Below are 26,739 nucleotides of genomic sequence, written 5' to 3' on the forward strand. Positions count from 1 at the left end.
CTATCCTATTTTATTATGTACTAGTGTGTGTCTATATATATATATATATATATATATATATATATATAGAGAGAGAGACACATATATATATATATATATATTTGTAATGTATTTTGGGTTTCTTTGATGTGTAATATGCCGGTAATTTGTTCTTGGTTCGGCTTACCAAACCTCACCAAGGTAAATCACGACGGAAGACTCCGGGATCTTAGGTTGAATAGCATTGCTTTGATGTATTCAAAAGTGGGAAAGAGGAAATATGCCGACTGGGAAAACTACCAAACAAAAGTTGATAACCTGTTGTCGATGGATACTTGATGAGCACAAAAATTTTGAAGTCTACATCATGGCTGACAAAAACAGCCTTTTCAATAGGAAAATGACCATAGAATGATATGACAATACGTAGAGATAAGAAACTTAAAATGTTACACTTTCCTGCACTTAAGTGCAATAACTCAATAATTAATCTTAACCACAATATTAATATAAACAAAAGGAAAAATTAATTTATGATGTTTAAAGTCTTTTGAAGTCCATATGTTTTTCTTTTAAATCCACAAAGCTTAACAAAGACATAAATATATTTTAACAAAAAAAATGATTTTTATACAAAAACAATTATTTCTTACAAATTGATACTTAAGATAATAATAATTTCATTATACTTCTAATAATTAAAAGTTAAAAACAATTAGGTATTGCAAAGCGATATAATAAAAAAGTAGCCTCCCAGTTTGCATTTTTAAACAACATAAGCAATAATGGGTGCATGCCCACACAACAAGTGCACAACGGCACAGTAATTTCAGTGTTTTCTGTGTTTTTTCTTGAATGGTATTTATGGATGAACACCTAAGGCTCTGTTCAAGAAAATACAGTAAAATGTTTTACAATTCTTGACGAAACTTTCAGATACAGAAATGTTCTGGCCATCTTTGAGTTCAAGAGTGAAATATGAATAAAATTAGAATGTAAATATTATGAAGCTTAATTTGCCACTTTTATCAATACAACTCACTATTCACAATAATGAGACAGAGATATAGCATGTCCTATCCTTAGATTGCAATGTGTGTTTTAATTTCAACACACAGTATCTGCTATCCTTGTTTCTGTGTGTTCTATTGGCAGATATACCCAAAGATCACAGAAGTTTTAGACACAGCTTTATAATGTAATGAACAATTTAAAAAAAATGTATCAAAAAAAATATATATTTAAAAGGAAAATTTGAAATGACAATTTTGGAAAAACATTTTCTTATGTAATTCATCAAAGCATCATCTAATAATATTGAATTATAACTTTTTTAAAATTTAATGAAAGATGCTATCTTTTTTTTAACCATTTTCCATAAAAAAAATTTCATATAATTTAATATTATAAATTTTGACGCTATTTTACCATAGTACATAATCAATAAAATATCGTGTAATTAACAGTGACTGACTGCTAAAAATAGTTTCTCCTATGAAATAATAATTGGTGTCTAGAATTTTTTTTTCTTTCAGAATGTATACTATTGTAATAATACTGTCAAATGCCACAATTTTTTAGTCTGAGAAAATAGTAATAGTAAAAATGAAAAGTAAATTAAATTTATTATAATTATCAATAATATACAAAGTAAGAATTTTGATGTAAACAAGTCTGGTAGTATCAATCTGCAACAGAGAATACCATTTTCTCTTTACTGCAACCAAGCGTGAGACTAACTATAGGGCTTGCTACTAGTCACGTTGAAGTTCATTGTAGGTGGTCATCATGTGATGGTGTTTGTCTAGCCGAGTTTGTCTTGAGCTGTTTTCCTTGTAACATTTAAGTTGCCCTTACAATTTAGGTGTGTGTCATTCGAGTAGATAAGATTTGTAGTATTTCAGAATTGGAATCAATAGTTTAAAATTTTGATTGTGAATCTAAATGTAACAATCAGTGGTACCCATCAGCAACTTTTATGTATATGTATAAGTGTTTAGTAATTATAAATTTTAAATTACACTGAAACCATTGTGACTTACCTCACTTTGGATTGCTTTTTTTTTACTTTACTTGAAAAAATTAAAAACATTCAGAATATCTGTGGTAGACATCTAAACTAAACTCCCAAGTGGCTTTGCATTACATCAGAGTTAGAGTTAAAAAAAAAAAAAAAAAAATTGCCTAGGACTGTATGGAAATAATGTTTTGTTCCAGAAATTTATAGTAAGGAAAGTATTATTTACTGCAGGAGTAGGGATGGAATCAGGTAAAGATTTAGTAAAATAAACATTGTGTACTGATTCTGTAAAATCAAAATAATTATTTCCTAAAATGGCTTTTGTAATGTAAAAAAAAAAATATGTATTGTAGTACTGTTGGGTTTTTACACTATTGGGGTCAATATAAATTTTTATATTAAAAAGGTTGAAGTTTTGGAGAAAATGTGAAAATATAAATCTCAGTTAACACGTGAAACTTAAGAGGCAGATACAAGCTAGAATATGTGACACAAATAATAGATGTAGCAGTTGGCCCAATTAATTTCCATCTGTTCCTTTAGAAATGTAAAACTTTTGGAGGTGGGTTAGGAAAAAAAAATACACTAATAATAATACGCTTTAAACTTTAAACTGTAGTTTAAAAGATAAAAGTCTAAGAACATGAAACTCTTTCATTTAATCGTCGGGTTCATATTGTAAAAATTAATATTTTTGTGTTATGTTTTGTCTAACATTTATGGATTTTATTTTTATTTATTTATTTTAAACTAATGCCTAGGTATGGTACTTTCTTTATCAATCCGTTGTATATGTGCTTCGTTAAAGGTGGCCAATGTTTTCTTGCCTCATGAAATGAGCTCTGTGCGGAGAAAATAATCGTCTGAGCTTTCAAGATAAATTTCACAGGCAGTAGTCACTCACTGCACAGAGGTTGTATGTCGTGGGCTTGTATCCGATCTGTCATGCATTTTCTACTGAAAAAAAAGTGGTGTATGCAGAGTCCTAACAATTTATGTTTGCTCTAAAATGTTTTCCACCAGATATTTACATATTTCTCTTTCTTCACCACATTATGAACTTTAACAAGGAAATTACCAAACATATGGTTAGCCAACATTGCTGGTGCTAGTTATGTTTCTGAAGATGTGAAATCAGGCTTCTTCTGTATTAGTTTTCTCTAAATTTTCATTGCTGGCTGTAGTGGAAAATAAAACCCCTCCACATATAACCCTAAAAATTTAAAAAAATATGTTATTTAAAATAATTTTTTCCCTGCCTTGGAAGAAAAAATCCTTAGAGATTCTGACAATTTTATGGTTTGTCAGGTCCTGCATAGCACTAGTGTTAAACATTTTTCTGTTTACTTTATGTGGAAAATGTAGTACTTAATGCTGACTCAGTTATGGTTATGGTACCTGAATGTCTATTGCAACTAGCCAGAAATCACCACAAAAAAAATAATTTAAATAAGTATTCATTTTTCATATAAAAAGTGGGGAAGCTTAAAACAAATTAAACTAATATATTATTTTAACCTTGATGTCATATTATAGTGTTTAAAAGTGGTTATGTAATTGGAGTTATGTTGTTGCATAGATCACGTGCTATGTAGCGTAGATCACGTGCTATGTAGAGCCTTGTACAAGTTCTGTACACATAAGTTTTATGATGTGGTAATGACTACTTGTTGTTAAGTCCCTAATTGTAAAAGGTTTTCCTGCAGGCTCATGTTGTGTCAGCATTTGAGCAGTCTCTCTCTAACATGACCCAGCGATTGCAGCATCTCACGTCAACTGCCGAGAGGAAGGTCAGATCTGAGTGTGGTTTATATAACTGCACAGAATCCAGAAGCACGCTTGTGCAAGAAAGTAGAGTTTGATGTATGATCTTAGCACAAAAAATTAATTTGGTTGTATTAGTAACTGGTAGCTGCTGATAGTTGCTGGTTGCTGCATATGCTTAAACTTATTTCTGCATATCTTGCATTTAATTGGCTGTCTAAAGAATATGCTTCAGCTTTTACGCATGTGAAACTATGGCTCCTAAGGGTGGTCAGTAAGTGCATGAAATTAGTGCCTTGTCTCTCAAGACTAGTTGCTTATTTAGTCTTTGCTGTCGCTTATTGTGGTTTAAAGTAGTGAAGACCACAGCTTGCTTGGTAGAGTTGGTAAAGTCATAGGGTTTTGTAAATAATGCTATTTTATTGGTTCATATGGAAGATAACACAAATAAATCATTTCAATCTCTACTTATACCATTTTTGCCACAGTTTTCAATTTGCTTTAAAGAGTACAGAAAAGAATGCAGTCAACTGTTAGCCTGGATATCTAAAAATATTAGTGGGGCACATTTCTAAGAATTAATGAGGTGATTATAAAAATTAATTTTAATGTTCAATTCTAAATGAAAAAGCAAGATAGTTAGATAACAGCACTGTAATTTTAAAGAACTATGAACATCTGACTTCCTTAATGAGAAGAGTGGGGCCTGTATGTTTGGCAGTACAGTTACCTACCAAGTCACTTAAATCTGTAGTTACGTAAATGTCTATGTAAGTTATGCATGCCAACTCAAAATGGGCTAACATGGCCCTTTAGCAATGCTGTGTATGTGTACTTAAACTGATGTACTCAGCTGTATAGTTGGTATGTTATTTTGCATGATTCGGTAAGTAAAACATGTGCTGTTGTTAGGTCAAAACTTGTAGTCTAATTAAAATAAACATCTCCAGCAATTTCTCCGTGGCAATGGCAACAAATTATTCTTCTGATATTTTTTTCTCATGGCTAGAATTATAAAAACTACAAAGGGGTCCCTCATCAAGTTTCCTCATCATGACTAAGTAGTGCAACATTTTCTTATTTTTTCCTTATTCAGAGATTTTGCTGCCTGATGACCCTGCAGTAGAAAATTTTTCCTGTAAAAAATACACATTAATTATTGAGGTTTTTCATGCTAACTAAATCTGATTTCCTAAAATAAACCACACCATCAATTTATTAATTGTAATTATTAATTTTTGTTCAGTCTGCTGTAGTCGTAGTCCCTGCAAGTATGTGGTAAAGGCTGCTCACATATGTTGGCCAGTAGTGGTAGTGCCTAGCAGTTGCAGTGCTTCCCTTCATGTGGTTCATGCTTGCTCTTGGTGCCTACCAGAAGGCAGTGTCCACGTACTTGCAACAACTATATTTTCTTATGAATTTATGCGTCATGTCCACCACAAAAGTCTCCCAACAGTTGTTGCACTTATAACTAATAAAAAATAAAGGTAAATATGTAGGGAACGGTATATGCGAAAAAAATGCTAAAAATCCGAAAATACTTTTATTCTATGCTCTTTCACTTCCTCTTTTCAAATCAACCGGCGGAGATAAGAAATTCCAAATACTTTAGGAGATACGGAATTTTTAAATTTTGAACATGTAGAATAGCGGTATTTGCGAAAAATAATTCTAAAAATCTGAAATTACTTTTATTATATGCTCTTTCACTTCCTCTTTACATTAAAACCGGCGGAGATAAGAAATTCCAAATACTTTAGGAGATATCGAATTTTTAAATTTTCATCACAATACCTGTGAATTCAGGCGGCCACCATTGTTTCTTGTTTACGAGACGAGTATGATTTTTTTTTCCGCGACGTAGGTGAACGACTATATTGTTGCTTGTTTAGGAGTATCTATTAAAATCTGAAAATACTTTTATTATAGTTATGTTATGTTAGGTTAGCTACATTAAAACACTATGGACGGTTAGTTAGGTTAGTATAGCTACATTAAAATAAACAGAGAAATATAAATATTAATAAATAAACCCGAGGTTGGCCGAAGGTATATGGTTCGGGTGTAATCGGGAATGGCAGAACTTTATGTGCGTCTTGAATGCCTAATTAATTAAAATGGTCGATTAGGTCAGGTCAGTTACATTATTAATACTTTAAAACTAAGCAGACATTAAAAATAATATAAATTAATTTTAATGGTTGTTTAGTTTTAAAGTATTTATAATGTAGCTGACCTGACCTAACAAACCGGCACAAAGGATGAACGGTAGGAACTCGCGTAATTTTTTTTTTTTTACTTATTACTTGCGCAACAAATAAAACATTAAAATTTGAAACGTTAAAAACTCACATAAGTGAGAGGCGGGTACAATTCCTTTGCCATTAGTAGAAAATGATGTAGTCGTTCTACCTACGTCGCGAAAATAAAAAAAATCATAAACGTAAACAAGCAACAATGGTCGGTATTGTGATGGAAAATAAAAATTTGATATCTCCTAAAGTATTTGGAATTTCTTATCTCCGCCGGGTTTACTGAAAAGAGGAAGTGAAAGAGCATAGAATAAAAGTATTTTCGGATTTTTAGCATTTTTTTTCGCATATACCGCGACTCTACATATTTACCAAAATAAATACTAATAAATGAAAAAATTACAGTTCTAGAAGCCATGCTAACCTCTTGAAGTGTTTTAGCTTGATTATTGCCTTTTGTCATTGACATTTTCGTAACTGTCATTTCAACTAACATTGCTTTGAAAACCTTAAAGTGTTATTCTCACGAGCATGGTGCCCTTACCCAGAGTATCACATGCGTGCATAGTTACTGGTTCTCTAAGGGTTATAGAAATGTTCACAACTGACATTCATAAATATGGCAAGAGAAAAATAGAATGAAGATAAGGGGTCTGTGGAGAGTCAGTAAACAGTAACAGCAGTTTTTCTTCACCATCCTCTTGCTTAAAGCAGTAGATGTTGAAAATAATGACCAATTTAACCATTTTAATGTACAATTCACGGACTGATAAGCTTGTATTTGTAGGTTATGTAACGTAAACATATTCTAATTTGTGAGCCCGGCTGCAGTGAAATTTTAACTTGTTTTGAAGTAATTTTGAACTATGAGTATTCTTATATTTTAAGATCATTCAAGTCGGAGTTGCCTTATATTAGAATGTGCCCTCTGGATATTTATTTATAATAGAGGTTATTCTATTCCAGGTCTCCCTTACATTTTAGATTGTCCTACAACTAAAGTTGTCTTATAATGTTATAATCAAAGTAATTTTATCAGTAGGGGCTGGATATATTAGCATTTATTATTTTATAAATTAGCAACTAATTTTGTGAATTTACCATTTTGAATGCAACTTATTTAAAAGTTATTATTTATATTCTAAATGTTTGTAAACTAAATATTAATATATACAAATACATACCTACAACCCCTCTAGTGCAGTTTAAAGAAAAAGAAAAAAATCTATTTTTTAACATCTTTGTAGATTAAAACAAAAAAAAATTGAAATGCTTATTTAACTTATAAAGTTGGAATTGCAAGTTGCTAACAAACATTAAGTCATAGATTATATTGTAGTAATTATCAAATAAATTAGAGTAATTGCATTGGACTTATACATATTTCGAAGTTATCTCAGAATACATGTAGTTTGGCTGCATCTGATACATGGCAATATCACGAAGTATGGTCACAAAAACTAGTGTAGAGAAGGATAACCAGAAGCTCACCATATGGGTCAAGTGTAACATTTGGGGGAACGCCAAGTGCCTGTAGTATTCCTGTGGTTTATTTCACACTAGGGCTAAAGCAAAATGCAAGAGAGTGCAGCTGGTTTTGTTTTCATCTTATTATACAACCATACACCTTTCGTCTTTTAGATGAAAAAAATATGCAGCAATGATTGTGTACTGTTGTGTTTGTGTATTAACTGAAGTGCTGATAAATCATAAGTTACAGACATACCGTATTTACTCGCATATAGGTCGCCATCGCATATAGGTCGCACCCATAATTTGTGGTCTTGAATTTGGTATTTAAGATTCCCCCCATATAGGTCATACCGGTAATTCATTACACATACGCATTGCACCGCAGTAAAAAAAATTAAAAAAAAGGGCCGCAAATTGATGGAAATTTACTGTCAATAGCGCGCCGTGCGCAGAGAAAGGTCATTGTACTCAATCAGCTGTTGTTACGACGCGGCGTAGCCGCCGGCTGGCTCTCTCTGTTCTCTGAGTTGCGCATGCGCAGTATAACTCACTCAACGCTCCGCCCAGACTCGTGACCTTCCATCAGCAGCCAGCCAATAGATGCGAGCTTAGCGGAAAAAAATATAATCTCCACCTCCCGTGTACCAGTTTTGTCCAGTTCTAATACCAGTTTATTGGTATACGCATCCGTTTTCTCGCTGCCGTGACATGATCAAGTTTACGTTCATCTTGATGTCTTGATACCAATAATTAATTATTTACGATCCCCAGAAATAAATTGTTAGTTTAAAAAATATGCGTCAACTGTACAATACTTCCGAAATTATAAAATACGTATTAAACAATTACCAAGACTCTGCTCATTTTATCTTGTGAAGTTTGTCTCGTACCAGTATTTCAGCTAAGTTGTGACATAAATACAGTATCAGAACTTAACAATCAGCCACGTTTATACATTCGTGAGTTTACGTTTTTCCCTCGTGCATTTTAGATTGTCTCCTGCTATAATTACTCGGACTTTTACACGCCTAGGCTTAAAATATTACATGTTTAGGAATAAAAGCAACTTTTCATGTTATAAAATATGTATATTTTGCGATTTAAAATGTTCATTGCCGACTATAAACGTTACGTTTTTCACGATGTTTTTAGGCCTACTACCTAACTTATCTACTCTTAAAGTACCCACGGTATTTTCTGGTTGTTTATGGTTGTTACGTGACGTGAATAGCGGGATGGATTCAATTTTTGAGACGTAATTCGCGTGAAAGTATTGTATTGGACTAAATTGTAACTAAACGGGACCTGAAGAATATAGTGCAAATAACGGGAAAACGTAAATAACGGTAACGTAAATAAGGGGTTTTGCTGTATGTGTACATTATAAATAAATTTGCCTATACCTATATAAACTTCTTTTTCGCATTTTAAAGCAAAATATTGAGAAAAAATTCCTCAAAAATTAAAAAAAATTTTTCTTCACATATAGGTCGCACTTCATTTTTTCCCCATCAAATCTGGTAAAATTGCCGCGACCTATATGCGAGTAAATACGGTAAATTAATTTAATTATGCATGTGTCCTAGACCAACTAAAAAGTATAAATATAAGGTGAGTCATATCACTGAACGTTCAGAAGTCTGAGGTGTTTCTTTCTAATTGTGAAAAGATATAGTTTGTACAACAATTTTGAAAACTGTTAAAAAATATGTAGCAGTTTGGTGGCATGTTTAAAAGTATATTTTTATAAATGAATGATATTTGAAACTAATGTAGGCGAAAACAATAATTTATATCAAAATTGAGCTAAAATAGCATTTATGTTGAAAATAAGCAAAAAAATAGCATCTAATCTGTAAATTTGCAAGAAGATAATTTTTCCAGCCTTTGATTATTAGCCACTTTATAGGTCAGAGAAAAATTATTTATTGGTGGTTAACTTATGGTAGGATTTCATAATCTAAGGATGATTGTGATTGTTTGGACTTACAGGGTTTATTTCTTATTGTATGCACATATGAAACCATATATTTTAATGAAGAATAATGCTTTAATTATTTAATTGCTTTAAAATTGGCACTGTGTTAAAAATTAACATCTTTGTTATATATTGCTACGTAGCTTGGTGATGCACTATAAATGCATTGCCAAGACTTAGGTGGGTATCTTGACCAGTTCATCTTGAGTTTGGTTTCCATGGTTTCCTGTAATCACGTCAAGGGGTCGTCCATTAATCATGTGATGTTTTTTTAGCAAATTTTTAACCCCCCCTCCCCCCTAGTGATTTGTGGTGAGGTTTGAGACTCTCTCTCCCCCCCCCCCCCCCCCCCCCCAATAAATCACGTGTATTTTTTTGGTACAAAATATTTTTAAAAATTTCAGAATATTATCTTTAAATATAGGTATAATCTAATTTAATTCTGGAAAATTAAGCACAGTGATAAAAATGTCGAGACACACATTAAGGTTGCAGGTTTATTCTCACTGGCATAAAAATAATAAAGGAAAGGCTTATATGTGATATACTCATGTATTCGGCGCCAAAATCACAGTCTTACTGGCGACTGGCAAGCCGAGCTGGGTGGTTCATGTTGTGGCGGGTGGGGATATTGTTGCCTGGCTACGGCGAGTCAAGGTCACGCGTCCCTTTTCGGTTTAGTAGAAATCGCGCGAAAAAATAAATACACGTGATATCTCTCTACACCCCCCCTCCCCCCTTGTGATATTTCGTGATTTTTCCCAAAACCCCCCCCCCCCCCCCCGCCCTTTGAGCCTCACGTGATTAATGGACGATCCCCAAGCAAGCACGGTGTCTCATTCCCTAACACCCCTGCCCTGCACAGTGTGATTCCTTTATTAGTGACCGGCTGTCAAGAGGACACTAGCTTCTATCAAATAAACTAAGTACCTGTAACCCATTACCATTATCAGAGACTTTGTATTTATAAAAAAAAGATTGTTTGTTTTTGTATGCATTTTAAACATGAGTGTATATGTTGCACACTTAAAATTAATGTATATAATTGATATTAATAATTTACAATCTTTTATCCAATATTTATACTGTTTAGCTGCAGTAAAATAAAATTGGAACAAAACAGTCATGTGTTGTTACGAATGGTATTTAGGTATTGACACTGAAGATTCTAAGTTATCCTGTTAAAAATTTATGCAATAGAGAAGTTTTAAATTGACATATACTTGTTTAGATAATTTTCATAGTTTATTAATATTGTTTACCTATATTTTTGGGCAGTGGTTTAGATTTGGCTCGTTTCAGGACTCTGAATTGTTGGAACTGCGACAGACGATAGAACTTCTGAAGAAGCAAAGTGTGGAGGCAGGTCTGACATCCGCTCACATTCAGAGCATGTCTCCTTCACTGGCAAGGCGACACACCATAAACACCAGTGGCACTGTTACGTCAGATGGCAGTAAGTGAAGATAACCATCTTAAGAATTTATTGCCTTCATAATTAAACTTAAAAATTTTCTATGTATTTGCAAGGAATATTAGTTTTATTATGTGTTTTTTTAAAGAATAAATTGTATGTTATGGCTTGCATAAATACTTTCTTGCACTTAATAGTTTTCTGTATTTTGCTTTAATATATATCATGAAAACCACATGTTTATTTGGGTATTATTTATTTGCTAGTGTTTTAACTTTAAGGTAAGTATTCAGATTGTGAGATTATAAACTGTTTTAAAATTTGTGCATGTTTGTAACACAAGAAAAGCCAAATGAAACAAAGTAATGCTGTCAAATGGTGTTCAGTAGTTAGTGGTATACATACTGCAGCTACATATTTCCTATTTGTCTATACCATATTATTAATAAAAAAGAAGGAACAAAAAATATTAATGAATAAACAGGAGTTCATGTTGTAAGGGCATGTAGGAAATTAATGTTTCTTATTGGCAGGAAATAAGAACTCTTGAAACCTACTTTTTGCATGTGACAATTTTGTATATGGTTATGCTTGTAATGGTGTAAGGCAATGAAATCTAATGAAAGTTGGTTTTAAACCACTTTTGTATCAACTTTATGCCTACAATGATCCTTACAGGAAAAAAAAAGTGAGCAAGTTATCTAACCTCGGTAACAAGCAAATTTTTGTGTTCTCATGTTGTTCATGTTACAAATAAACTTATAAAACAAAACTTGGATGTGAAATTTAAAGTAGTATTCTTTAAAATAATGCTGATCATCATAATAGACTAATCAATAAAATATTCGCTTTTCAAGTAAACACCAAAATTTCAAGACCGGAAGCGCACACATACTTCCTGCACTCGCCGCCAGAATTCTGCCTGAATTGTAAGCGTTACTTGCTGCCATCATGCAAGCAGCACGGCTCCGATAAAATACTGGAAAAAATACTAAACCCAGATTTTGGACCTGATTTTTGAATGAATTTTTTTAAAATACTGTTCACGTTAAAATTCACTTAACAGTTAATACTTTAAAGTTCCCGGACACGTTAAAAGTTATACTTCGATGGCATTACTAAAATATTAACCTGAAACATAAAAAAAAAATGTGATAACACTAAGTATATGTGTGTATATTTGTTTTTTCTTTAACAATTGCATCAGCCTGTAATTACTTTTTATAAAAAAAATCTTAATATTTTTGAGCTGATTCAATATTAGTACATATAATCATGTTAATAAAAAAAGTACTTTTTTTTCTTTTCTATTGACAAGATTTGAACCAAGTCCCTTGAGGTTAAATAGTGCATGCTCTACTGCAGTGCTACCGAGCCTGTTGACATATTGCAAGGAGAATATGTATCATAATCATAATAATGCCAGTTTTCTTTGGTACTTTAAAACTTTGAGATTATATTTTACTATGACTATTTTAGTTTACTAAAGATATTCCAAAGTAGTTTCACAATCATGAATTTTCATTTGGCACACCATTACATTTGGTAGGTTCCCCCTTTTTTTTTTTTTTTTTACGAAAGTAACAAACTATTTACGGGTTGATATTGCTATACTTGGGTCCGCCATCTTTGTGACACATTTATGTTCATTGACATTGTTACATTTTCACAAAATTACTTCTATCAAATGCTGTATACTTAGAGTTAAGCTGTGTATATATATATATATATATATATATATATATATATATAAAGTTGTAAATAGAATACATATTTTTCATTGAAACCGTGTCTTTTAGATCATTACAAATAATTTCATTCATACGTATTTTTAAAAATTAATAATTAGTGTCAGTAATACTTGTACATTTGTTTTGTACAAATAATTACAAAATTTTGTTGTATTGTATAAAAATATTTTCAAAATTTTGTTGTATTGTATACAAATACTTTCAAAATTGTGTTGTATTGTATACAACAAAATTTTGAAAGTATTTGTACAAAACAAATGTACAAGTATTACTGAAACTACGTAATTATTAATTTTTAAAAATATGTATAAATGAAATTATTTGTAATGACCTAAAAGACACGGTTTCAATGAAAAATATGAATTCTATTTACAACTTGATATGCATAGGTACGTGAAATTTAACGAATAACTTGCCTTCAATCAACAACATTTTATTTTTGAAAGTTAATCATACTGCAATCTGTAAGGCATACAATAGTATAACTGCAGTTTCACAGTGTGCATTACGTTCACAGTAATAGGTATTTTATAAATGTTTTTAATGTAAGTACATTTTGGAAAGTGGTACAGTAGTGCACATAGTTACATAAATTGCAACTTAAAACAACAGTTACGTAAATTCTTAGTGGGCGTGTCCACATAAGCTTGGACACTGATCTTACAAAATGTATGTTTACTGGAATCACTGTACGCAGCCTGGTGTATTATTGCACATGGCTTACTTACTCCTAAGTTATTCATTTACTGCCAAGAAAATGTATATTATATTTTTCCATAATTAATGTGTTCTGTTACCACTTTGCAGGTACTAATAATGGGAACATGTTCCGCCAACTGTCCGCAGACTCGGTTTCAAGTATTAACTCGCTGTCCTCCGTGTGTAGTCTCACCAGTACCCCACAAGCACTAGACATTTCATCTGCCTACAAGAAAAAGAAAAAGGGTTGGGTAAGATTGTTTCGCAAAACTCTTTCATCATTTCTGTTGCACTCTTGCAGCAGTTATTACTAAAAAAAAATTTCAGTTCAAAATATAGAATATAATGTTATAAAATTTTAATCAATTTTCTTAACCGGTCAGTATAAACTATTTAAATGTTGGCATACCAAAAAAGAAGTTCCTTGTTGTTCTGATTGGTTATGTTGTGATTTTAGCTACGGAGCTCATTCAGCAAAGCGTTTTCGAGGTCCAAGAAGAACAAGAATGGTTCTGTATCTGACGTGGAAGACTCTCGTGCGCTGAACTCGGATATCTCAGCCCCCTCTTCTCCCTTGCTCAACAACCCGCACCACATCAATGGGCCTCAGATCAAAGGCAGTCAGTCTTCTTCTGCGTAAGTTAACTACTTTGTAGTTCACAGACAGTCTTTTCTAAACTCTGTTTTTTTAATGTTGTTGTGTATGTTAACTTTGAAGACTACAGAAGACAGTACAGTAGAACCCTGTTATAATGTTCCTGCATATAATGTTTTCCTGCTTATAATGTCATATTTTTAAAGTCCCAATATTTCCCCCATAAGGACAATGTATTTATTTCCTGCATATAACTTTCATAAATAGTGTAATTTCCTGCTTATAATGTTTGCTTTCTAACATTCAATAAATGGGGAAAAAATGTTTTAAAACCAAATTATTCCAACACTTACGATAAAAAGTTTCCTTTATGTATGTTTATGTTTACAATCACTGCCATACAATACATGAAGTTTGTTAAAATACAAGTTTATGCAATATACTGAAGGTACACAATGTTCATAGTTACGTGTCAGTTGGCACCCTTAGTCAACTCTTCTCTTCCTTGCCATTCCAGTGGGTATTCAGATGCACATACATAGTCCTGCGATATTTAAGTTGCCAAACATTGAGCGAGGGCATAACTAAAAGTGTTTTCTATTGCTTGCAAATAATTCTTTTTTTCATTCATACGTAGGAATCCCATAATTAAACATTTTCAGGTGGCGAAGGAGTAGACGTTCTCACTCTTAATGTTGTCATCATGAATCATGAGACAATTTTACAAAAAATGTGGCACTGTATCTTTAAAGACAAACAAAATTTAACCAGGGAACAAGACGAAGTTGAAAAATTGTTGGCTTGTTTCAGAAAATTCATGTATCAAGTATAGGCCTACTATCTTTGGTTTTAACATTAAAGTTGTTTACATAGCTTGGTGAGTCCATTGGTACAAAGCTCGAACATTGTTAAGTGCTAAATTGAGATTTCCTGCTTATAACGTTTTCCTGCTTATAATGTTTTTTTCTTGTGCTCCCTTGAAAAACATTATAACAGGGTTCTACTGTATGATGAAATGTATCATAACATATCATACAAGTACATATGTTTGGCCTGCATTAATAGTATAAAAAATTATTATTTATTTTATCTACTATTAAATATTTATGTGTGTTTAGTTATGTCATGATAGTTTTATTTGCAGGATTTATGAGAAAGATGCAAATGATACAAAGAAGACAGACATGGTAGAAGAACTAAAGAAGCAATTAAGAGAGAAGGATTTGGTTCTCACTGACATTCGTCTGGAAGCTTTAAGTTCTGCTCACCAGTTGGAATCCCTCAAAGAGACTGTCATAAAAATGAGGGTGAGTCCTAGATCTATGTCAATATAATTGGGCCCCTTAAAATCACTCGCTTTTGTACGAATCATTGCAGTGCTTTGTGCCAGAACGTAAAGGCTTTTATTTTATGTACTTTCTAGTAGCAGTTTCAGTATACTCAAACTACTATTTATCTGCATTCAAAACTGTTTTACTCTGACTTTTACTTCTAAAAGATATTATAATGAATGAATAAATAAATAAATTTGGTTCAAGCTATGTATCTAAAGTTAAGACATCACTATGCTTGCTTATTTGCATATATTAACTCTTTGCAGTAAAACCTCTTTAATCCGCTACGTTCACGATCATATTTATGCCGGATTAGCGTATTTTACGAATAATTGTACACCGATGTAGTTTTAATGAGAATTAATAAAAATAATAGAGGATAAAATGATATTTCAAACAAATTGTGATAAGCTGCTCTATTACCGTACATTGTGTATACAGAGTTAAAATATTGTTCAAAAATGATTTGAAACCCGCTAGAAAACAGGAAACCACTAATAAGTAGGAATATGAGCTGCTTGATCGGTGCCAGATTACGACTACAGAACTGAGGTATTCCAAAATTAAAGAATGCTGACTTTATTGCATAAAGATTTGTTTCCAGTATGCTTACTCTTTATGTATGTAATTTTTTTGTTTTGGAAGATCCTTTATGTGGAGAACGTAATTCTGTCAAACCTAATTTTTCACCAAATTTTATACGTACTGTAGTGTTTTGTAACATTTTTCTTCACTGGTTGGCTGCAGAATGAAATGCTGAACCTAAAGCAAGATAACGAGCGACTTCAGAGGATTGTAACCAGCAAGTCTTTGACTTCATCTCAGAGCTCTCTGCCTCACACGGACAGTTTGGAGAGGAGGTTCAGCATGACAGATAACCCCATGCTACCTGTTTCAGGTTTGTGGTGGCATATTTCCTTTCTTTGGTTGTATATTTGGTATTCCTGTGCAAGGAATATTTTAAATTCGAAAAAGGATTAATTTATTGTTTTATATTTAATTAAATTTCAAATACTTATACTTTGATATAATGAATACATATTTGATTGTATTTGGAAGTTTAGTGAAGTTTAAGCATATCACCTGACATAAATATTGACATTAAAGTTGATACATTCTTGTATAATATCAATGAGTATTACCCAGTTTCACTATATTAGGGGGTATGATATATGATGATGTATGATATATGTAACTTGTCAGACTTATTCAGACATGCACATTGAACAGAAAAATGGTTGAAGTATAGACTGCAAACAAATTGACTATCTGTAATTAAAAAAAAAGCAGGAATAAGCAATTAATTGGCAACTGTTACAAAAATATTCCTTAAAATTTTAAAGCATACTTTTTTTAGCATTGTGTTGTGCTAGAAATTAGGTATTATGACACTTTTTTTTAATTGTTATTATTTTTTTAATTATTATTGTAAGTAGTAGGATACAGGCGAACCTAGTAACTCGCCTAACTAACCAGTATAAGTGTTGCATTTTTTTTCTTTTCCTCTATGCTCCGCATTCAAGCGGGGGAGTATGTGCCGGAAATTAGGTATTTCGACATTTTTTTTTAAATTGTTATTATTATTTTTAATTATTTTTGGAAATTTTATTTTCTATGTAATTTGGTTACAAAAGGGTGATTTACACTTTGTTAGGCTGGTGTACTCTACCTAGTTAAACTTTGGGCCAGTGGACAGAGGCACCTATTCTCAGGGACCAATCTGATATTTTGCAAGTCTAATGTAGACGTTAGCAGCCCGTATGACATTTCTCCCACTTACAGTCACATTCTCGGCCTGTAACACAATTTCTCTGCATGACTAAAATCGCATAGAGCAGCTTCTGGCCTGCAAGCTCTATTTCTCAGCGACCCGCTGAGACTAGCGAGTCTCGGCACGAGCGAGGATCCCGTGGACCCCCGTTCCCAGCACAGTTGCGTTTTTTGTACCCCCTCTCCCCCACAGCAACCCCACCTTGATTCTCAAAATTTAGCCCAGGACCATTGACCTGACGTGAACCCCGCCAGGGAACGGCCGATTTCAAGGACATTTTGCCATAGAAAAAATATGTGCAAGGATGGACCACCCATGACATCTAGCGGCAGAAATAGTAACGTCTGTTCTGGTCGCCAGCGAGTGGAGCTGACGCCGACGACACCTAGTGGCGATTTTGCTTACCTCCTTCTGTCCTTCCCCTTTAGGCCGCCAGAGAGCAGCACCGGCTACGCCATAAGGCCCTATGCTTCCTCCTCGCGGCCTGTAAAAGTCAATTGTATGTTGCTTTCTGTGCCCGCTGGTAGAGAGAGCGTCAGTCGCCCTTCAGCGCAAACAACTGAAGTTGTGGCTATGACCACCTCGGTCACCTCCGGAAGTGTTCGGTCCAGAGCCGAACCTTCCCCCTCTTTTTCCCTAGGGCCGACCGCCCGTTTTAATTAGGAGTTTTGTCCGCCACTGCGGCACTTAGTACTCTGACTTCGGCTACTTACCGCGTCATCTCAGCGTCACCTCGGTTAAGAGGCTTTTTCGCGACCACAACGAACTCTGTCGAATAAGGAATGTAGTCAGCTGTGTTAAGGGATGTGATCCCAGGTTGAAAATTCAGTGGTAGCCAGTCAGTAGTAGTAATTAGAAAACAAGTCATGTGTTAGTTTAAAGTTTATTTAATTTTTTTTATCTTACCAAATTATGATTATTGCCGCGTCATCTACGCTGTTCTCGGTCCGCGCCTTTCTGATGTTGGCGCGAGACATTTCCTGAGCCCAGGAACGACACCCTGTTTGGTGAGTTACTTCGGTCTATTTTTTTCTCCCCGAATTCCCGTTTGTTGGCCTTTTCGCTCCGACTGTGTCTGACTGTCTGGAAGCAGGTCTAATTCGTTGGAATTTGGCTTGTGTTTCAGACAGGGTCCAACATTTGGGCGCTGAAATTGCACCCATCATGTTGTCCAGGACCTCCAGCTTCATTTCTCTCTAAGAAGAGCTTCCTCCCGGCCAGATGTCCAACTTGAAGCCCCGGGTGATATTTAGCATATATCTTTTCTCTACCGCCAACGAAACAAATTATTTAAACGAATACCAGCGAGCAGTGCCATAGAGAACTTATCAAATAAGAAAATGTGAAATTGTAATGAGTGGACGAACCTAACCTGCTATAAAATGTCATTTAGTGTTGTTAACAGTATAGTATATCGTGTTTTAATAATATCGGGCCGGCCCCCTTTTAATAACTTTAATATATTGTGAATACCATTTTATAGTGTAACCAAAACAAAAAGATTTCATTTACCTTTTTAAATAAAACAGGAAACCTGTGGTCCAATCTACTTATGTAGTGTTTATTTATTTATCATTTACCTATATATATTTAAACGATCCACTAGCTCCCAAGTTGCTTGTGTGCAGGGAGTATAAAATTGTTTTGTTCACCACCTCGTGCCACCTCTGGTAAAACTTGTATTTTCTTTATAATTTTGCTCAGCCGTTTCTTAGGCCTTTTTTATTAAATTAAAATAATATAATTTTAGGGCACGAGGGGCATATCAGTGTGATGGTATTTATAACAATTCATTAACGTGAAATATGAAATTTCTGTTGCATGAAAGCATGTTCTAATATTGTCAAATATGTTTTTTAAATTGTTGTTAAAAAACCTTTAAAAAATTGTTTTCTTCAATCTTGCTATTCATATGTGATATTTGTATTCAAGGATATTTTTATATTGGTACTGGAAGGTTATTGCTATTTATTCACCTTTTTCCCCCCATTGAATTACTACATTATATGTTTTGTATGTATTTGGAAGATCAACCTATCAGATCCATAGTGTTTGTTAATGGGCATGTGATTAGACGATCACGGTTTAACTATAGCATTATGGGAATTTCAAAGTTTCCGCTTCTTGTAATGTTTATTTCATGTCTCGTCACTAATTGTACTGTGAAAACAGTTGTGTTTTTTCTGTTGTTGGCTTGTATAATCTGCCACTTTGCTGTTACGTTAGTAGCCAGTTATTTTTTTGTTTTAGACTCTGATGGGAAGCGAGTCATGGTGTCTGTGCTGTTGGGCTCTCACGGCAGTTATCAGAAGTACATGGAGGAGAAGGGTTACCAATCGGAGTGCATGATTGCATCAATGTCCCTCGGCTCGAAGACCAAGTGGGACATGCTGGACTGTCATATCAGAAGACTGTTCAAGGTGACTACGTTCATCATCCTACAAGAAATTATAAATTTACAGTTAGGAGCCAGTTTGTTGAAACAAATGTTGCACCACTGTAGTGGGAGTTACTTTTGCCACCCTTAAAGGCATATAATATAACAGCTTTTTAAGTGAGGCTTTTTCACAAAGATTGTACCTCAAAAGTCTACAATGATTATGATACATACAGTAGCTAAAATATAGTCTTATATCAGATATAACTAACTTTGCATTCTCTTGTGCCAAGAAGCAACAGGCATAAAACTTATTCTCATCAATATCAGATATAGATGTACTATGGATCTGCAATTCAAAATAAATTCTTGATCAGCACTGATTCCTGTAAAACAATCACTCTCGACAACTCTGGACCTGTACGAATGTGTGTGCTGATGCTCATTCAATTCTCAGTCCAACAACTGTTCCACTTTTTATCTGGTACATTCAAATCATTTAAGTTTTGTTATGTCAAATAATTGTGTAACTGGATTTTGAATGAGAAAAATTTCCCATGCTATTAAAATCCTGTTGTTTTGTAGTCACCAGTGTATTACTGATGTTGTTTTCAACAATCAACCTGCATATTTTATCATTTATTTCTGTTTTAAATAAAAAGTTACATATTTATGGTTTGCTGATGAAATTGATTATTATCGTTATTCAGTCACAAAAAAATAACAGAAAAGTTAATTTTTATAATATCAAGGTAAAATATACCGTATTGGTCCGAAAATAGGTCGACCTCGAAAATAGGCCGACCCCTTCTACAGCACACTCAAAATCAGGGAAAAATAAATTTTAACTAACTAAAATGATTATCAGCAGCATATTACCACAGTAACACTTCAACTAAGTTAGTATTTATTGAACTGACAAAATGTGTTATTCTTACTTACCAAAATATTTGAGAGTTCATATTTACATAGGCATAGGCCTGTGTTTCCATTTATCTTCACATTCTTTTTTAGTGGTGCCAACATTTTATACGGCAATGGCTACATAGAAATTGTGACGTTAAAACATTTACCGGTACGTTTAATTTTGACGTAAAAAACCCAAAATGGTTTCATGTAAAACGTGTATGAATCAACCATAAAACAGCCAATATTGCAAATAGGTTTTATTGTTCTTGTTACTGTTGGTATGTACCGGTATTTGTTTATTCGTGTCGCAACTACAAGTTGCCAACATTGCATTGGTGCCATTAACCTATTTTGATTTTCCTGTGGTAGAAGAGTAAATAAAGCAGACTACGGTAAATAACCTTACGGCAAAATTGCTGTTTTTACTAATTGTTTACTGTAAATACCACATTTTACAAGCAAATAAAATTACCGCAGTCTGTTAAATACAGTTCAAAAATAACCAGACCGAGCTTTTAAAAGCTATGTGCTACAAGTGACCACATCTGTGTACTTAACTTAAAATTTGTTACGTTATTGGGGTTAAGTGTGTTTACTAAATTTCTAAGTTGGAAAAATTACTAATTCCACGTAAGTACGGCATAGTTTTAGGTCAATGAATTGTATATCTGATAACATTTTTATGCCATAAGTGATTCTTGAAATGTATATGTTTAATTATACTATTTTGGCTAGTGCCCCATTATAGGCCGACTCTAGATTTCAAGGTCGACAAAACTGGCAAAAAAGGCCGGCCTATTTTCGGACCAATATGGTAGTTTTATTTGTAAAGCAAATACTAGTTTGTGATTTTTGTAAGATGACGCCCGGTGTTGCAGGAGTACGTCCTTCATGTGGACCCAGCTTCTAATCTGGGGCTGAATGCTGAGTCCATATGGAGCTACCACGTGGGTGAAGTGGTGCGCTACAAAGAGAGCCCGGCGCCAGAGCTGTTGCCCTGCGGCTACATCGTCGGGGACACGCAGCACATATACATCTGCCTTAAAGGGGCAGTCCACAGCGGCAGCCTCGATGCACTGTCCTTCGAAACATTGATACCAAAGTCTATCGCCCAGAGGTGAGTGAGCTGCTCCGAGCAACTTGGTGTGTCCTGGGACCTTGTGAAATAATGACACTAAGGCAGATGTACTGTATATAGTGCATATTAGGGATGGGTCGGTACCGGTTCTCGGTTCTCGGTTCCTACGGTTCTCAGCATTTTAACCGGCACCGAGAACCGCAGCTAAAATGTCGGTACCGGTACCGGCAGTATAGCAAAACCCTTTACGAAAATAGTCCTTCACTACAACTTAACTGCAGCATGAAATGGCTCAACTCACGTTCAATTCACATATGAACTATTTTTTTGGACTTCTGTGGAATAATATTCATCTCTATTCTCTAACTATAAAATAAATTACTCGTGAAAATATTTAATGTTCTCGTCACATCTGTAAACAAAGTACGTTATACAATCAAAACATAACAGTTGAAGGTGCCATAGATGTATGTAGTTCATAGATGTGTGCAACTCTATAACGTGGCTCAGCAGAGATGTGAGAACAGAAAGACGCCATGTTTGTTTCAATTTGTTTTTAAAAATAGGTAGTTAATTGAGTCGTTGATACGTAAGTAAGTGTGACTGGTGTATAAAGAACAATTAAAAGTGCAAAATTCCACATAATATTTGTTTAATAGAATTAATGATTGATTTAAAATTTTCCGTAATAATTTTCGGCATTCTAAAATTTTATGCTTTTTGTGCACTGCTTTGGACTGTAAGTTCACTGCATCTGCAGCCATCTAGTGTAATAGCTAGTAACTTTCTCTTTTAGGTAAACGGGATTGCTTTGAAGGGGGAACGTTTTTTTTTTTTTTTTTAAAAAGTAAAGTAAAGTAAAATGGGGTATGGATGTGTAGATGTATTTTAATATTGGCTGGTCAAACGAAGTGCTTGTTTGCACTTGTAAAGTAAAAGTATTCTGGCCAAATAGAGCAAATTGTGTAAGAAATGGCATCAGAAGTGTGGCAGTAATTTACTGTTGACTGTGCAAACAAACTGAATTCAATGTAGGCAATAAGTTTGATGGGCAATTTAATATTTTAATTCTTTGAAAGTTCACCATCATTGTATTTATTTCCATTATTGTAACATTTTCTTTTTATTCCTATGTTTTAAAGGAGGGTGTATGTAGATTTCTTGAGGTAATTACTAGATTGATATAGTAAATTTTAGTTTTATTAAGTGTTGTCTATATTATTTCGAATTAATTTTTTTATTAATACATATTACATTTTTAATAGGGCGGTGTGTTTACTGTAGCTTGAAACAGTGCTTTTTTTTGTAGCCAAAACAATAAATAGTTTATTACTTAAAACACCTCATAAATAATATGTGAATAATATTTATTTTATTGTTTAATAAGTCAGAACCGAGAACCGAGAACCGATTTTTAAGAACCGGTATCGAACAGAGAACCGGGAAAAAACAGGAATTGACCCATCACTAGTGCATATGTTCAGTGTGTGCCACTTAACTTGCATTTTTTTGTACACGTGGTGCAGACATCTTGTGTCCGTCACAAAACCAGTTGAAACTTTCAATGCACATTTTTATTTCTACAACACTGCAAAGAAGTGGTGTGAATCTCTGTGATTCATCCTATCCCATATTAGGTTAATGTCACACTGAGATAATAAAATGAAGCATGTGAAGGTAATTGGGAAGAAAGGATCAGGTTTCTTCCTCTCCCCCCCAAAAGCTCAAGTATGATGTTCATGTGGAAAATACCACTGTACCACTTGTGCTGCCTTAGTTAACTGCAGGGCTATTGATAGGGTGGGACGGGGGTTGGGCCCAAGGGGGACCCGGTTAGGTTTCCAGATTCCAGATTGTTAATAGAATTTATAGGAAACCTTACACGTTACGAGATATATGTAGATCACATTTCAAGTCAACGGCCACAGTAATATTTATGAGTTTTTTTTAATATTATTACTGTGGATGTTGAAAAGTTGTACATTAAATAATAGGAGGAAGTCCACCAAATTAATTTTCTCTTGGGCCCTTGGTTTCTCTCGATGACCCTGGTTAACCTTCATAACTCAACCTGTGTTTTGTTAAGCATTTGTGGCATGGAAGTATAGTAAAAGCTATGACATTGTGTAGGTACATATCACTGCTGAGCGAGCACCGAAGGATAATCCTGTGTGGTCCGAGTGGAACTGGGAAGTCTTACCTGGCCAACAAGCTGGCGGAGTTCCTGGTGCTTCGTGATGGCAAGGAATCCACAGCAGAGTCGATAGCCACGTTCAAGTAGGTGGACGTCACACTTACCAGCATGCCAGTTCCTGTTAGACAGACACCAGTATTCAGTTTTACAGGTGGTAGGACTGACATCTTTGAGGACCTGAGTTCTTTGACTGTCCATGATGTCCCAGAATCGCTCCATGCAAATATACTGGGATGGTTCCTTGCATTAGGCCACTGCTGATTTGTGTTGTGTTCTTCATTGTTTACAAAAAGTTAAATTCAATTTGATAAAAAAACAGATGATAATGAATCTCTTCAATATTTGATCAGCATTTTTATGCTTACAAGAAGTCTGAAATAAAACGGGGTTCATTGAAAAGGTAATGAGTAGAGACATGCAGTTTTGGGGTTTATTTTATAGCAAAATTCGTTATTTACCCGTAAAAATGATGTTATCATACATCAAAAGCGGTGTTATTTTTTAAATAGTTTTAGCACTATAAATTAAAAAAAATTAAGCTAAGTATACCTTGAAATTTTGGACACATTCTTGCATTGTACAGTTGCACTAGCAGCAGTAATTTACAATCGAACTTACACATCACTTTTTACATACAGTAATTGAAAATATTTTAGTATCTAAACCAGCAAGAATAAATATGAAGTCTCTAAAATAGTGACATAAACACATGGGACAAAATCCTCAAACTTTAGCTCTCGAAAGCAAAAATAGCCATGATACACAAATTAGCCTCACTTAAATTTGTCCTGCGGTCTGTTAGGACTGTGTTATATGAGGACAAAAATCGTTCACAGTCAACGTTTGCAGAAGGCATCCAGATGGCTTCAAGGCAGCTGGAAGCAAACAATGGTTGTGACAGATTTACTACATGCAATGACTTCACTACGTCCACTGAATTGTCTGTTTCCATTTGTTCCTGAAGCTGACCAAAACCAGCTGTTAATTCTTCAGTGCTTATGGAGTAGAGACTATGAACAGTTTTCAGTTTCTGCACCATTTCTGGGTTTAATTTAGCAAGCAACAAACTTTCCTGACCAAAAATTTGAATTGCTTCAAATCTCTTTCTACTTGGGTCAGTTGTCATGAGAGAGTTCAGTTTGGAAAGGGCTTGTGTTGCTGTTCTTGTGATGGACACTTTAGCTTCAGCATATTTAGCAGGGGGCATGTTATACAAGGTTCTACTGGTTGCCTGTAAATAAATGCCACGAGTGATGTTTTCATATTTTTTTTTATATCTTGCAAGTCCTCATATAGTGAATGGGCAGAGTGAACACAGAACCTCAACTCCTGAATTTTGTGTTGCCTTTAGTTCATCTGTTTTGCAAAAATTAAGAATGTCATGGATGTAGTCTGCTACATAAAAAATGCTGTTGAACCAGGAATTCCATCTAGTAACAACTAGTGATGCACCGATTCCGATACCGATTAACGATAATCACAGATAATTACATTTTATCGATTAATCGTTATCACCGATTATTTAAATACCGATACCGATGTAAGTTGTATTTTACGCATCCTTTATTTTCTCGTCAGATTTCGTAGACATATTTCGCCGCATATCTTACGCCAGATTTTAAATAAAAAAAATTAGGCGCACACTCACTATTTTAATTTAGTATTCATTCCCGCCGCTATTTATTTTGTAAACACGCAACTAAGAACCATAGATACCTGCATACAGATAAAAGTTGTACTGCCAACTTTAGAATAAGACAGCATTAAAGTGGTTACGATTACGATCAGGTTTAGCAGCGCTAGCGATCATAGTGAGAAATAATGAAAACGTCCGAAAGGAGAGAGCGGTTGCTTTAGCACCAAATGTTTGCGAACTTCAGTGTTGGCTAACTTTCCTGTTGTTGGCGTCTTTGTTGACATCAAATAATCTATGGAAGTATTCTGAAGGTGTTGTGTTTTTAAAAGTAAATGTTTATTATTGCGAATGCGTATTTCTGAAAACGAGACTGTTTTAAACAATGGCGACGCGGGAAAAGAAAAGTGAAGTGTGGAAACATTTTACTACAAGCCAAGAAGACGATAGTAAAGCAATATGTTTATATTGTGGTGTTGTAATATCACGTGGTGGTTCTTGCCGATCAAGCTACACAACCACCAACATGTTGCATCATGTTAAGACACGGCATCCTCAGCAATTTGCATTTTCAGAAAGTACAAGCCAGGTGTGTTCTACTGAGAGGGAACATTCGGTTGCTGGCCCTTCTCAGAAGAAAGTTAAAGTAAGTCTACTTCAACCAACACTGCAAGACGTAGTCGAAAAGAAATTACTGTACAATTCCAATGATCCACGAGCTCAGGAATATACCACATTGATTGCTGAAATGATATGTGTAGACATGCAACCATATGACATTGTGAATAATGATGGTTTTAGGCGTCTCATGTCTAAAGCAGTTTCGAGATACAACATTCCTTCAAGGAAACACATGGCCGATACAGTAATTCCAAAAAATGTATGAGAAAGTGAAAAATAAAATTAGAGAGAGACTTTCTAATCTTGACAATGTTGCTGTCACAACAGATTTGTGGACAAGTGAGGCTTCGTCTCAGATGAATGATTTCATTAGTGTCACAGCCCATGGAGCAGAGCTGTCTCAGAAGGTACATTTCTGCCTTGAAGTTTTACCTTTTGATGGTGATTTGCACACTGCAGTAAACATTGCAGACAATCTCTTGCACATATTTGAAGACTGGGAGATAGTCAATAAAGTATGTGCAGTTGTTACTGATAATGCATCTAATATGAAATGTGCCGTAAGAGATCACCTCAAACTGCCTAATATTCCATGCTTAGCTCACAGTGTTCAGCTTGTACTCAAAGATGGGCTGCTGAATCAACGTCCAGTTCGTGAACTGCTTGCGGCATTCAGGAGCATTGTAGGGCATTTCAGTCATTCAACAGCAGCCAAAAAAATTCTTGTCGATGCACAGAAAAAGGTAAACGAACCTCAGCACGTACTTATTCAAGATATTGCGACACGATGGGACTCTACTCTTCATATGTTACGACGTCTTGTAGAACAGCATCTTTCCATCACGGTTGCTCTCCAAAATTGCTCGAAGTTTAGGTGTCAGATTACAGCTGAAAATT

General features: G+C 34.4%; 1 protein-coding gene across 4 annotated transcripts in view; it reads left to right on the plus strand.

Annotated features, from left to right (window-relative positions):
- Window positions 1-26,739, plus strand: part of LOC134543164 (protein sickie) — a 144,249-nt gene that overhangs the window by 72,621 nt on the left and 44,889 nt on the right. For 2 of the 4 annotated variants that reach the window (XM_063388037.1, XM_063388046.1), the window contains exons 16-24: window positions 3,706-3,789; window positions 10,769-10,922; window positions 13,439-13,581; window positions 13,788-13,966; window positions 15,070-15,232; window positions 16,007-16,157; window positions 19,281-19,450; window positions 21,195-21,433; window positions 23,525-23,671. In XM_063388037.1, the coding sequence (XP_063244107.1) occupies window positions 3,706-3,789; window positions 10,769-10,922; window positions 13,439-13,581; window positions 13,788-13,966; window positions 15,070-15,232; window positions 16,007-16,157; window positions 19,281-19,450; window positions 21,195-21,433; window positions 23,525-23,671 (1,430 nt within the window). The remainder of the gene's footprint in view (window positions 1-3,705; window positions 3,790-10,768; window positions 10,923-13,438; window positions 13,582-13,787; window positions 13,967-15,069; window positions 15,233-16,006; window positions 16,158-19,280; window positions 19,451-21,194; window positions 21,434-23,524; window positions 23,672-26,739) is intronic. The other 2 variants (XM_063388065.1, XM_063388056.1) reach the window with 1 other exon arrangement.

The sequence above is a fragment of the Bacillus rossius genome, chromosome 1, assembly GCF_032445375.1.
Source record: "Bacillus rossius redtenbacheri isolate Brsri chromosome 1, Brsri_v3, whole genome shotgun sequence".
Taxonomy (NCBI): Eukaryota; Metazoa; Arthropoda; class Insecta; order Phasmatodea; family Bacillidae; genus Bacillus; species Bacillus rossius.